This window comes from Physella acuta, unplaced genomic scaffold (assembly GCF_028476545.2).
Source record: "Physella acuta isolate Inbredline_101_S28 unplaced genomic scaffold, ASM2847654v3 ptg000311l, whole genome shotgun sequence".
In the NCBI taxonomy this organism is placed as follows: Eukaryota; Metazoa; Mollusca; class Gastropoda; family Physidae; genus Physella; species Physella acuta.
Window position 1 is genome coordinate 1,026,108 of NW_026731830.1, and position 15,117 is coordinate 1,041,224.

General features: G+C 36.9%; 1 protein-coding gene across 2 annotated transcripts in view; it reads right to left on the minus strand.

The window, feature by feature from the left end:
- The window catches only part of LOC131940186 (uncharacterized), a 26,127-nt gene continuing 11,010 nt past the window's right edge, over positions 1-15,117 (minus strand). For both annotated transcript variants that reach the window (XM_059298811.1, XM_059298810.1), the window contains exons 4-19: positions 14,905-15,056; positions 13,884-14,121; positions 12,652-12,769; positions 11,916-12,012; positions 11,089-11,184; positions 10,614-10,664; positions 10,002-10,086; positions 9,094-9,156; positions 8,793-8,969; positions 7,350-7,488; positions 6,102-6,210; positions 5,803-5,875; positions 4,816-4,974; positions 3,521-3,672; positions 2,582-2,801; positions 1-1,141 (exon numbers count right to left, since the gene is read on the minus strand). In XM_059298811.1, coding sequence (XP_059154794.1) covers positions 881-1,141; positions 2,582-2,801; positions 3,521-3,672; positions 4,816-4,974; positions 5,803-5,875; positions 6,102-6,210; positions 7,350-7,488; positions 8,793-8,969; positions 9,094-9,156; positions 10,002-10,086; positions 10,614-10,664; positions 11,089-11,184; positions 11,916-12,012; positions 12,652-12,769; positions 13,884-14,121; positions 14,905-15,056 — 2,190 coding nt within the window. In that variant the 3' untranslated portion in view covers positions 1-880. The remainder of the gene's footprint in view (positions 1,142-2,581; positions 2,802-3,520; positions 3,673-4,815; positions 4,975-5,802; positions 5,876-6,101; positions 6,211-7,349; positions 7,489-8,792; positions 8,970-9,093; positions 9,157-10,001; positions 10,087-10,613; positions 10,665-11,088; positions 11,185-11,915; positions 12,013-12,651; positions 12,770-13,883; positions 14,122-14,904; positions 15,057-15,117) is intronic.

The following is a 15,117-nucleotide window of genomic DNA, read 5'->3' on the forward strand; positions in this document are numbered from 1 at the left end:
TTTACTGGTGATACTTTTTATTCAACCTTTTTACATTTTAGACTGAATTACTATTATTCTTGGTCAGTGTGTAAAACATTGATTTCCATTTACTAATCCGTTTCACTTGAATAATCAACCACCCTCTTTACACTCCTTCGGATAATCTGCAAAACTTCCTCAGACAATATTTTCTAGTCAATACTAATATGTCTGTGAAACAATCTTCACCCGTGCTAATTAAAAGAGACTAAAATTTTATTTACAACAAATTACACAGCACTCAACGTACACTTTTAAGGATTGTATAAAAATGTAAACGCAAGCACTTAATGTTATTAATACACTATGTTTCATCAATAAAAACGTATTAGAGTTTCTAAAAATAATACGACAGAAGTTTAGCTAACTACAAAAGTACATGAAAATTAAAACATATTTTGATCGTAAAAAACAAAGTATTTGTTTTTTTTTAAAATGAATATCAAAGTGCATAAAAAAAAATATACAAGCCATTTACATTTTCACTATCGTTTTTCGTACTGTTTATTTAATATTGCACAAGTTCTAAAAATAAACATGTAAATTTATGTTTGCACTCCCATATATAAATTAGCATATTTTGTTTATCAGCACAATAATTAGCATATGATTTGTTGTCAATGACAAAAACAGTTCTTTAAATACAAACTTACAATTAAATCTGAACAATATTACTCAAGCCTGTATTACAAGTATAGAAAGATGATAATTATAATTATGTTTTAAAACAAAGTCTATTCGTCTGATCTTAGTAAAGATATCTCAACATATAGAAGACATCTACTTTCATTAGTAATTAAGTTATCAGCTGTTTACTGTACACATGAGTATTTGTAACAAGATACCGCTAACGTATTCTCTAGACTTGTTCCACCAAATAAACACACGTGAATGTAAACAATACACTGCACACTCCCCACAAAAACGAAACTTGGTTGCTACTTCCGCTTCCTTTGTGTGTGGTGACGGATCTCCCGGTGATCATCGTGGCCGGCGTCGGGACGGACTTGCCGGTTACTATGGTAACCGGTTGCACGGTTGACGACATTGGAGGTGGGGCTGTGGTGCTGCCCATTGGTTGAAAGCGACAGTCAAGGTCACTGTGTATGGTGCCGTTGTTCTGTGTGTTGGTAAAATGTAGAGTGAAAATGTAAGGGTGAAAACGTGAGGTAAAAATGTAGGGTGAAAACGTGAGGTGAAAATGTTGGGGTGAAAATGTAAGGGTGAAAATGTAAGGGTGAAAATGTAAGGGTGAAAATGTAAGGGTGAAAATGTAAGGGTAAAAATGTAAGGGTGAAAATGTAAGGGTGAAAATGTAAGGGTGAAAATGTAAGGGTGAAAATGTAAGGGTGAAAATATAAGGCTGAACATGTAAGGGTGAAAATGTAAGGGTGAAAATGTAAGGGTGAAAATGTAAGGGTGAAAATGTAAGGTGAAAATGTAGGGTGAAAATGTAGAGTGAAAATGTAGGGTGAAAATGTAGAGTGAAAATGTAGGGTGAAAATGTAGGGTGAAAATGTAGGGTGAAAATGTAAGGGTTAAAGTGTTGGGTGAAAATGTAGGGTGAAAATTTAGGATTAAAATGTAAGGGTGAAAATGTAGGGTGAAAATGTAAGGGCGAAAATGTAGGGTGAAAATGTAGGGTGAAAATGTAAGGGTGAAAATGTAGGGTGAACATGTAGGGTGAAAATGTAAGGTGAAAATGTAAGGTGAAAATGTAGGGTGAAAATGTAGGGTGAAAATGTAGGATAAAAATGTAAGGGTGAAAATGTAGAGTGAAAATGTAGGATAGAAATGTAAGGTTGAAAATGTAGGGTGAAAATGTAGGGTGAAAATGTAGGATTAAAATGTAAGGGTGAAAATGTATGGTGAAAATGTAGGGTGAAAATGTAGGGTGAAAATGTAGGGTGAAAATGTAGGAATAATATGTAAGGGTGAAAATGTAGGGAGAAAAGGTAGGGAAAAAATTGTCGCATAACGTAAAATAGGTATATCATAAACAATGCTGAATTAAATGGTACTCTTTCATGGCGTTTTTGAATGACGTAGTAATGTAATGAGTCAGGATATGCAAATAGTCCAATAACATAGGACTCATTCTATTGATTCAATACGTTTCCCTTTCGATACTGTTACAGAAATATATTAACTCTAATTCATTTGACTTTGGAAAGGGGGAAAATAACGGAAATATCGTTGCCTCAGAAAAAATGGTGGGTCAGTGTTAAACAAAAACTAACTAGACTAAACCGATTATACATAATAACAATGGACGCAAACGTGTTTGACGAGATATGGTGTTCTATGTGTGTCGTTCAGGCATCTCTTCGCCCCGCCTCTCCCCCCCCCCCCCCCAAGCACGTCTATCACTTCTCCCCCCCCCCCACACGCCAGAACGAAATACAATGTACATATAAAATATATCCTTTTAACAGTTTCCGCCCCCAACCTGGAAACTTTAGTCCCCCCCCCCCCCCCCCCCCAAATAAATAAATACAAATTTAAAAAATCATGAACTCTGGTTTTTTTCTGTCCTAATCGTGAAAGTAGGAATATTTACGTCAGAGAGAATGCTGAACTCCACACAGCCCAAGGTGTTGGCCGTATAGTTGATGTCCTTCTTGACGCCGTCCAGCATGTAGCTAAAGTGCAACATATCCCCTGGCCGTCCGCGTAAGGCCACTGTGAAGTCCAGCAAGGATTGCTTGACCGCCACCACCCTCAGCTCAGACATGGGCACGTACTTGGTCAGGTCGCCTAGCAACACGATGCTGCGAGATCTATAGAAAACAAGATGGCGGATAGTTTGAGCAATCAGAATTAAGGTTTTGAATTTTTTTGTCAGTTTAGGGCGATTTCAAAACTTTAAGGATATTTTAGGTATGTGTATGTTGGAAGAAAAAGAAACTTGGTGAGGTTGCCTAGCAACACGATGCTGCGACATCTATAGAAAACTAAAATATCTATCTTGGCAGTTTAACGCGATTTCAAAATTAGTCAGTAATTAGAACTGCTGCCTTTTTTATTGTTCTTGGATGGACAAATGCTATGGAAGCAAATCCAGAAAGAAAAGCAGGCTGAAATCGGACCATTTATTATTGCGCATAACATGTTGACTGATAATAGTTAATTGTGTTGTATGATATCCCTTCGAACTTTACAATTAAAAACAAAGAAGAATATATTTAACAGAAATAGGCCTACATGCTTATAGGAAATCATGTGTAAAATTAACATGAAGTATAGCTAACAACTGGATAAATTGTATACGGCAATGGGAGCAATCATGAGATTTCATGACACATCATGGATAAATTTAAACAGCTGTAGTTAAGAAAATATAGGGGATTAAATAACACATCCAGTCATCAAAAAAATTCAGTTAAGAAAATGAAGTGGATAAATGCAGTTGATGAAAATATCAAAATATTTAAAATTAAAACTATTAGAGTTTTTTTTTTGTTTAAAAAAAAAAATTTAAAAAAAAAAAATAGCTTACCCAAAACTTAAAATCGGAGCCGTATAAAACAAACAAAATGGCTCCCCGTTGGTCCAACAGTCGCTGACTTTAATTGTAAAGGAACCGGTGGAGTTGAAGGGGACGGTTGTGACGTCATTTCCGCTCAACCGGTAGAACACACTAGTCTGGAACTAAAACACATATTTCAATAGTAAATATTAGAGTCTTACCAACATTCTGAATATATTCTAAAACTTTAACAAAAGGTAGACATAAAGCATGTATTGAAAAAAATTGCTTTGAGTTAAAAACAATTGTCTATCAATGCCACGTGATCAAGTAACCGTATCCTTTCAATTATGCAGCTAATAGGACCATGTATAAAATCCAAAAAATATTATTTATGTTCGTGCCTTGCAGCATCAAGCTGTTACCATGGTAACATCGCAGAGATAATTTACTTTACAATGGATAGATACGTGCAAAAACCCTCTATAATGGTCAAGTACTGTATATTCAATGTTTTTAAGGTGAGGGGAGTGTAGTAAATTTTCGTTGCATTTCTCCTACCCCCCCCCCCCCCCCCCGCCCCCCCACCCCCACCACCACCACACACATCGTGAACAAAAATTCGTGTTAAAGAGAACATTTCCCAGTAAAGAAATATGAACTGTCTCTAGCATTGAGTATAGCATTAAGAGCCCTAGAAAGAGAGTCTTAATCTGGATTACTCTCTACATTCAAACTTAAACAGTATTGATTAATAATCGTGCTCGCTATCCATCGACCACGCCTTACTAGTCTAGAACTAATACTACTAAAAACTACTAATTACCACTAAACCCTACTAATTCAACTTTCCTTGCTACTGCTAAACCCTACTAAGTACTAATAAACCCTACTAACTACAACAAAACCCTACAACTACTAAAACATACTAATTACTTCTTAACGTTACTAGATACTATTACTGATAGACTATACAAACACTACTAAGCCCTTTAATTACTATTATATCTTACTAACCTTACTAAAATATAATTACTATTAAATCCTACTAACACTACTAAACCCTAAAATAACTCTAATAACATTATGAAGCTTATAATTACTCATAAAACCTATTTACACTACTCTACACTACTCTACGCTATAATTACTAAAAAAACTCATAATTACTGATAAACCCTATACTTACTCATAAGCCCTCCTTACACTACTAAACTCCACAATTACTATTAAACCCTACTAACCCTTCTTACACTACTCAACCTTATAATTACTATTAAACCTTACTAACAATACTACACCCTATAACTGCTATTAGCATATACCGTTGGCAAAGTGTCCAAAAGAAAACCAGCTTTCTGTGGTGTGATGACGTAGTCAGCCGTCAGGTTGGCAGCGAGAATCACCCCGTACAGCAACCCGTTGATGGTGGAGTAGGTTGTCCACACCTCCCCCTGCACCCCCTGTCCGTCCTGAAACGCCATCTGTTGGTGGACGGAATAATTAGTGGTACCATACCTAAATTAGTGGTACCAGACCTTAATTAGCGGTAGCAGACCTAAATTCGTCAGACCTAAATTAGTGGTACCAGACCTAAATTAGTGGCACTAGACCTAAATTAGTGAAACTAGGCCTTAATTAGTCAGACCTTAACTAGTCAGACCTTAACTAGCCAGACCTAAATTAGTCAGACCTTAATTAGTCAGACCTAATATAGTCAGACCTGAATTAGTCAGACTTGAATTAGTCAGATCTATATTAGTCAGACCTAAACTAATGGTACCGGACCTAAATTAGTCAGACATAAATTAGTCAGACCTAAATTAGTCAGCCCTAATAAGTCAGACCTAAATTAGTCAGACCTTAATTAATGGTACCAGACCTAAATTAGTCAAACCAAAATTATGTTAAAAATAAAACATATTTTAAAATGTGTGCTAACAAGTAACCGAGATTAAATATTAAAATGTTCAGCATATTTGTGATATATTGAGGAGAGGGCGGTTTTGTAAAAGAACACATAAATGCTTGGCTAAGACACTAGACTACATAAGCTTGAACAATATTTAAACCTTTCTTATACAGCTCAATTATTGTTCAATGCCGTTATGGCAGTGCGTTTGGCTGCTAGCCTAAGAGTCTAGTTCATCTGCTAAAATCGCTAGTTCGCTAGGTCTAAAGAGAAACTTATCTTTCTTTTTAACATTATCAAATACACGTTTAAAGTTATTAGGTGTTAAAAGCACTGTCTGTTAAAATGATATGTTTATTTGTTGTTTTTTTTTATTTCTCAAAAAAAAAAAACCACTTGCCTCTAAGATTTCATCATCTACCGCTTTAGCAGGACTAGTAGGTTTCAGTATAAGGCCTTCTTCGTTACAGCAACTGTGTATGATATATAGTGGAGCAGTCGATGAAGGGGTTTAAGTTTCTCATAATTCAGGCTTACTCATCTATTAGTTAAACTTGTAATCCAGATATATTTATCAACTTGATTATTTACATTACCCAGTTACGAAGTTAGTGTGATTTTATTAAAAAAAAAAAAGAAATCGTCCCCATTACAATATGTCTAAGCCCTTAATTTAAACGTCACATAATGAGTACTCACCCCATCAAGACAGAACGGTTGGTCCCACCTATCATATCACCTGGACCAACTGGACCTTTGCTCAACACAGAGACAACAGTCTGGAGTGTGGGATACAACTCTTGTTTATCTATACGGGGAGGTAATTCAGTATGGATTTCTAATTTTAAATTAGGATATGTAAAAGGCGTTTGTTGAATACGTAAAATATGTTTTATTATAGAAAAACTTATAGGAAAATAATTTTTTGTCATTTGAATTACTACACTATACAACATTTGTACTTCAAGTATTTTTTTTCAAACTGGATAAACATAAAAACGATAACTTTTTATGATTAATTGTAATATATGAAATAATTTGTTATTTAAAGGAAGGTTCGCATTCTAACTTTGTCATTATTGCCCGGCTAAAGTTAAACATGTCTCACGCTAGATATTGTATAAAAAAGGTGTCGTACTCTAGGTGCTTACTTAATAGGTGTCTAACTGTAGGTGTTGATTTAAAAGGTGTCTAACTGTAGGTGTTGACTCAACGGTGTCTTACTATAGGTGTTAACTTAAAAGGTGTCTAACTGTAGGTGTTGATTTAAAAGGTGTCTAACTGTAGGTGTTAACTTAAAAGGTGTCTTAATGTAGGTGTTGACTCAACGGTGTCTTAGTGTAGGTGGTAACTTAAAAGGTGTCTAACTGTAGGTGTTGACTCAACGGTGTCTTACTATAGGTGTTAACTTAAAAGGTGTCTAACTGTAGGTGTTGATTTAAAAGGTGTCTTACTGTAGGTGTTGACTTAAAAGGTGTCTTACGGTAGGTGTTGACTTAAAAGGTGTCTTACTGTAGGTGTTGACTTAAAAGGTGTCTTACTGTAGGTGTATACCTAAAAGGTGTCTTACTGTAGGTGTATAATTAAAAGGTATCTTACTGTATGTGGTAACTTAAAAGGTGTCCTACTGTAGGTGTTGACTTAAAAGGTGTCTTACGGTAGGTGTTGACTTAAAAGGTGTCTTACTGTAGGTGTTGACTTAAAAGGTGTCTTACTGTAGGTGCATACTTAAAAGGTGTCTTACTGTAGGTGTTAACTTAAAAGGTGTCTTACTGTAGGTCTATACTTAAAAGGTGTCTTACTGTAAGTATTAACTTAAAAGGTGTCTTACTGTAGGTGTTGACTTAAAAGTTTTCTTACTGTAGGTGTTAACTTAAAAGGTGTCTTACTGTAGGTCTATACTTAAAAGGTGTCTTACTGTAAGTATTAACTTAAAAGGTGTCTTACTGTAGGTGTTCCCCGGCTGACTAGCGGTGGTCCAGAAGGTGTCTTTAGAAGGTGCCACACCCATAGCGTCAGCAAAGTGTGAGGTCACTCCAATCTTCCACTGGTCAAGTTGAAGATGGTAGTCGTTAGAGACACGGGCCTGTGGAACAGCAGACGGTGAGTAAAGCTACTCTTTTAGACTATCCTATCAATCCATAAGACGGTTGAGCATAGTGCTGATCATACTAACCCTTCATATGCAGTTGGTAAAAAAAAACTAATTTATCTACCAAAATGGATATCTAGGTTTAAATGAAGTAGAGTTTATATGGTGCTTCACCTCGGCATATAAACGAATGGCTTACATGGAAAAGACTTAACGTATATTATGTATTCTCGTAACAAGGTGGAAATTAACACTACAGGACTCCAGTTGATAAGCTCACGTGTAAAACTCTAGACTTGTGGTGGTACATCACCACATGTGTGTGGTATATCATCACAATTGAGTTTGTATATTACCTCATCTGTGTTATATCACCATATATGAGTTTATACATCAGCTCACCTGTATGTTATATCAACACATTTAAGGTTTTTTTATTACTTCATACGTGTGATATATCACCATGTAGGAGTGTGTATATAGCCATATGTTTGTCTTATATCAACATACATAACTTTTACATAACCTTGCCCGTGTGGTATATCACCAACATGAGATTTTACATCATCACACTTGTGTTGTATATCATCACGCATGACTTTGTATATAACTTCACCTGTATAGTATATCACCACACCTGCGTTTGTACATCACTTTACCTGTGTTGTATACCATATCACCTGTGTGGTATGTCACATATAAAAGTGTGTATATTACCTCATCTGTTTGATATATCACCACACCTGATTTAGATATTACATTACATGCGTTGTAGGCCTATATTACCACACAAGACTTAACACGTCAGCTCACCTGTATATCACATCACATGTGTAGTAGGCCTATATTACTACACTAAACCAGTGGCGTAGCGATGGGGGAGGGGGCGGGGGTGGTACATCTGTCCCCGTGCGCCGACCTTAGGGGGCGCCAAAATGGGTTGGAAAAACAAATTAAAATCTCATTTTAGCGTCAGTTTTGCATTATAAATATTAAAAAAATATATAATGGAGGGGGTACAAGGCAAAATTGAACGTTTGAGAGGTGAGGGGGGGGGGGGGTGCAAATGGAAAGTTTGAAGGGGGGGGGGGGGTTGCAAGTTGAAAGTTTGAGGTGCGGGTGCAAAATTTAATGGAACGTTCGAGGGGGTAGTGCAAATTGAAAATTGAAAGGTTGTTCCCGAGGGAGGCGCCCAATTGAAAGTTTGTACCCGGACGCCGGAAGGGTCGCTACGCCTCTGCACAAAACTTGTGTGATAGGCCTATATTACCCACACAAGACTTAACACATCAGCTCACCTGTGTGACTGCCGGAATCTCCAGACTCTGTAGAGCATGACGAGGCATGGCCATGCAGTACTGGATCTTCAGACCGTGTCTGTCGGCTGCTGACCCCATCTGGGTTAACCAGAGACGACCCAGGGTCAGGTTGGACTGGAGCGAGTCTGTGAACAACACCTGGATATTCAGCCAGTCCTAGAGAGAGACAGGTAATCAGCACAGGTGTGTAAGCTCATAAGAATATGTGTATGCGGTTGTTTGAAGGTATTAGAGATTTTTGGTGTTCATAGGTCTCTTTGAAAATTCCGATTATATTTACCTGCTCGTAGACGAAGAGTCCCCATTCCAAAGCTCCATGACCAAAGAGAAACTCCCAAAATTTCTACGAAAAGTTAAAAAAATGCTGTGATTTTTTTGGCGTATTATAGGAAAGATTTTCAAGTTCTTAAATAAATAACCTAATACTATAAACACATAAAGGCTTTACTATCTACTGGACATCAGAACTATTAGTATGTTGTACTGCTGGCACACAGGTTCCCACGTTTCGGATGGTGACCCCATTTTATACAATCCAAGTGACCCTGACCCCCATACAATTAAAAATGTATATTTTGTTAGGTTTCGTCTACAAGATGGCGTACCCCCAGAAAACATATCTGGCACACAGGTTCCCACGTTTCGGATGGTGACCCCATTTTATACAATCCAAGTGACCCTGACCCCCATACAATTAAAAATGTATATTTTGTTAGGTTTCGTCTACAAGATGGCGTACCCCCAGAAAACATATCGCGACCCATCTGATTCAGAACCAGGGAGCTAGCACTACACAATTTTCTTCAGCAACAACTCTATTTATTATTGTATAGGCTACATGTCTGCGTTTAAGTAACTGCACCCTTTCATTTAAATTTTAATCTCTGAAACAAGTCATTTTTTGATTGCTGTATTCTACGTTAAATAGCTAATTAGCAAATATTATAGAGAGATAACCGAGTAATTTTCCTGAATTTAATGACAAATTTCAACTTTGATGGCTGTGTCAAAACTACATGAGTGACTATTGAGTAATATTTTGATGATATACTGAGTTAAAATGTAATTACTAATGTAAAATAAGTCATATTTTGATAAATGTGTCTTATGTTTACTCCTCAGTCACATTTCGATGACGTAGTCAAATTTTGATGATTGTTCAAATTTTGCTGAGTGACAAGTCATTACCTCATCGACCGGTAGAGACGCCTTAGGGTCCACGATGAAGTCAAAATCCCCTCCCCGTTGTTTGGCGTAGGTTGTGTTCACTGACCTGTGGAGTTATCGTTATTTGCATTGGGTTGTTTCGTGTGACGTGATATGGTCAAAGCGTTTACAACGTTTCTTGAAACTTCCTATATTCTAGCTACCCGTATATGTATCAAAAAATGAATGTAGTTTATTAATATTCTAATTCAGTTTCAAAATAGTAGTAAGAGTCACTCAAAAAAATAGTTGATTTTAGATGGGAAATAAGAAGTCTTGTTTAGTTCGAGCTTGGTTTACAAATAATATGTATGTTTACCTCTATAATAAGTTAAAGTCTGATGGACAATATTTCACAGTTTGCAAGTTGTTAAAATTATATCACATATAATTTATATAGTTAAAAGACCGTTTATTTGTAAAAATTAGTTCCGAAAAATTAACTTATAAAGTATTTTGTTTTAATTAATTTTATTTTGGTTGACAACTAAAGATGATTTAATATTTCAATTTCCTAAAAAAAATAATTCGTAAGTTTGTTTAAAACTAATTCCATATTTAGCAAAGACAATCAAGAATGAACACTGGACTTACCAGTATCTGTTGTGAGCCACAAGCGGTAACATGAGCTGACCCTGTAATTCTCTGGTTTAATGAGATCATTATTACGTCAAACATGTGTTTTATATTGGAATACTGAATGTTGGGTTATACAACAGTCAATGTTGAAAAATGCACATATCAATATCGATTAGTGTAACTATTAACAGTGAGTCAAAATAATGAGGGTTGGAAGATGTATTTAATGATGGTGGATGGTGGATGGTACTAGTAACGTCATATGGGGGCGAGTAAGGTGTGGACCTCACCAGGTGACGCCCGACCTAGTGATCTCACTGTATGTTACAATTACATTCCCTTCTCATAACCATAAACACAACATAACACATTGATATCCATTTTAAAAATCAATTCGCATAACTAAAATCCCATTCGCCAAAGATTGAAGTAGGCTTTTTTGCAAAACAAACAAACATAAGAAATAAATAAAGGAAGAAAAAAAGAATACTTGATTCCTTTCGGGAAGATTTGAGGAGTTGCGTCCCATGTTGTGACGGCGCTGATGTTGTCTTTAGGGTAGAACCATGAATCCAGTTGCATGTATCTAGTACACGGAGAATGTTTACCTTGTTTACATATAACTTAGCGATATGAGTTAAGCTTTTTACTCATATTGTTTAACTAGGTGGCATATAACTTAATTATTTGAAAGTTAAGCTTTTTACTAATATCTTCGTTATTATATTTTAAAATCATCATTGGTTATCGTTCTTGCACAAGACATGGGACATATGACACACTGGGCAGATGGAGCTGAGCAGTTATGTTTCAATGGCTTCAGCTAACAGGGAGATAATGTGATCAGGATTAATCTGTTTCATGAGTCTTGTACCGACCAGAGCAGGGAGGATTTAGGGACATTCTACAGACCCGAGCCAGGGTTCCGATCTCGAGACTTTCGGGTTAGCAGTCTGACTATGCTCTTCCAATATTTTAAATACCCAGTTTCAAATGTAAACTTTGTTGCATCCGTTAAACTTTAAATATTAATCTAATTATCATAATTAATAAGATTACAATCCAAATGACATGGGCACACTCAGCTATGGGAAACAAATGCGGCTGGGCATAGTGCTGACCAAATTATAGCCATGTATGGCGAGGTAATTGAAACAGATGAGCTCTACTTAATTTGCCCTATATTTCTTGGGCAAGAACGGAAAAATGTGTTGATATATTTCACAAATCGGTTTAGTCATCACATCTATAGTGTGTTTCTATCCTAAACAGACTAAAATGTACTATGTTAGTGTTAAACCCTGTAAAATTATTGACCTGTAAGGAATCTTGCTTTCAATGCTGTAGTGTTTAACATCCAATAAGGTTGTCTCGTAGTCCTTGCTGTCTTCAGTGTGGTAGTAGTAGTAGGCGCCTGGGGACAAGACAATATGTGTGGGAGTATTAATAGGTGTCTGAGGACAAAACAGAAGAAAATATTTGTAGTAGCAGTAGGCGCCTGAGGACAAGATAGATCAAATATATGTGTGATGGTAGTAGGCGACTTGAGACACAATAAAAGAAAATATGTGTGGTTGGTATACGCGTAGGCTAGTAGCAGGCGCTGGGTGATAAGTTAGAACCTTCTTTTTTGTTTCTTGGGTGATAAATGATAACAGTAGTTGCATATTTAACATTTCTAACAGTCAGTTCCTTACAATGAGTTCAAGGGAAATTACTCTAATAATATGTGTGCGTAAGACAAACGGAGTTCGTTCCCCTTGTGCTTCATTCAAAACACTGAGAATAAAGCAAGCAGAACTTAGGCAACTCTGTTTGTCTGCTACTGGTAAAGGGCTAGTAAGTAGGTCAATAAACAGTTCTAAGGCTCATGCAGGTTTTATTGAGCCGCAGAACTGGTTGGTGACCTACTTACCAGCCCTATAGAAACAGCCTTGGTTCTACGTTAGATAGAGCGCATGGTACACACACTTCAGCAAACGGAAAAAATAAATGTTGTAGTCTCACCTTTAATAGCGAGAGTAAAGATTTAAATAAATAGGTCAAAGGTTACCGTTGTCAGTCCAGTAGCCGAGGTGTGTCAGTGACAGGTCGTTGCTCTGGTAGTAGTCTGTGACGTCTTTGGTTTTGTTGTACACACGCTTCATGACGTCACCCCACCCGGAGAACGCCTTTAAAAAAAAGGTAACGTTTATCTTACAGATTTTGTTATGCTGCTAAGAACGAATCTATTTCTAATCCATTTTTAAAATGCAAAACAGGTCCTTAAAATGTGTACATAAAGAAGTCGGTGTAATGGAATCGTTGTTTATATGAATTAACGTACTGAGGTATGACCACGGCCTTTTGTTACGATGTAATTCGCGATTACTAGCAATACAGCGTTTATATATTTACAAAAACGATTTAGAACGTTGTTTGAGATCAGTGCCCCTTAACGTGTTTGTTATGGTTAATTAACATTTATTTTGATAGCAAACAACTCTACGACTCTTGTTCAATCAAACTGTGTTATGAAATGCGCATCTGTACTAAATTGTAATCTGTCATGTGTATCTGTATTAAAGTAGAAAAAATAGGATATTACTAAGCTGCGAAAAAACAAGCAAACAATAAACTAGACCAAAAAACCAACCAATTTTTTTTGTTATCAAAAAGGACATTAGGTACAGCAAAACTGCGATCAAATGTATTGTGTAAGTCAACAAATACCTCTGATAAACGTTTCTTATCGGAGTGTGGGAGGGGAGCTGTGAGGTTAAGGGGTCGTCTATAAGTGATGTCAAAAAATAAAAGAGAAGGGTTAAAAATTTAGTGACGCCGTGCGATGCATGAAAGAAGTTATTTACAAATCTAAGCACAGGTTTTGTGTGAAATTAAAAAAATAATGTTTTAAAAATGTAAATTAATTTTATTTATATCATTTCACAGAAGGGAGGGCTCTGAATTTTGAACATACATCAAGATTAAGGCTAGAAGTAGCAGAGGCGTAGCGAGGGGGTTACATATGTCCCAAGTCGCCGACCTTAGGGGGTGCAAAAATGGGTTGGAAAAACAAATAGAAAGTTTGACGTGGGGGGGGGTGCAAATTGAAAATTGAAAGGTTGTTCCCGAGGGGGGGGGGGCGCCAAATTTAAAGTTTATCCCCGGACGCAGGGAAGGGTCGCTACGCCTCTAAGAAGTAGAATTATTTTTTTTTTGTTACAACGACCCATTAAGCTATACTGTTGTGACGATGAGATGACCATGTATAATTTTTTTAACCTAAGTCCTAACTCAACTCACCGCACCAACACCATCCTGCGAGCAAAAGGCAAAGGTCTTGAGTTCAAACCCAGCGGGGATCGAGTCCACGCCCCCCATGACGCCCCAGTTCAGGAGCCCAGCGCCCTTATCCTGCCACAGGGAGGCCGCCATGAAATTGTTGTAGGTCGAGATGACCAGCGCGTGGCCAGTTTTGTCGAACAGGGCCAATGGCCCTGACCCGTCTAGGCCATCGTTGACTTCTGCCTGTGGCCCCCATCTGATAGAAGAATAGAATCATGTTTTATCAGATTATGTGCACGTAACTTTCAAAATTTAAATTAGAGTTTATAAACCCTTCGCTCAAAATCAACAGATTCGTTTTTAAATTATTTCCTGTGCGTATTTTGACAATTTAACCATTTGTTTAATTAACTTCATTCTAAATTTCATCTAATTTTAAAAAAAATGTACACACAATTCGTGTACTATTTACATTGACTTTAATAAATAAATTCCGAACTGCGTTTTAAATAATTTGAAAAAAAAATCACCTAATTTTTAAACTTTCTGATTAACTGTACGGGGGCCTACATTTTAACTATGTTATGACTTATCTTTATTGTTTTTCTAAATTGAATATACCAAAGTTTTAAGCACTTTGACTCATTTTACTATTTCACTTCACAATTTGAGCCGGTTTTTTTTTATAACGACACCGAAGAACTTCTAAAGTCGTCAACAAAAACATTTGTACTCACTTTCCGAACGTTTTGAATCCTACCAAAAACTGGTTGACTCACTATCCGAATTTTACTACCCCTACCAAAAAACATTGTGACTCACTCTCCGAACTCTATGATCCCTACCAAAAAAACACGTTGTTTCACTTTCCGAACTTTATGACCCCTACCGAAAAACATACCGATTCACTTTCCGAACTCTATGACCCCTACCAAAAAACACGCTGACTCAGTTTCCGAACTTTGTGAGCCCTAACAAAAAGCACGGTGTCTCACTTTCCGAACTTAACGACCCCTACCCAGAAAACAAGTTGACTCACTTTCCGAACTTCTTCCTCTGGTCACCAAACATCTGACTACCAAACGACAAGTATCCCACTGGACTGTCAGGCTGGGTCATGTGGAACGACGGGAAACCAGAGACGGTTCGGTTCACCTCTGTCCTTGACCCCGCTAGACCTTGTGGGAATCTCTGTCGAGACAAGCAAATAGTTATAAATAGATTTGTTCAAATTTCATGATAAACATCAATA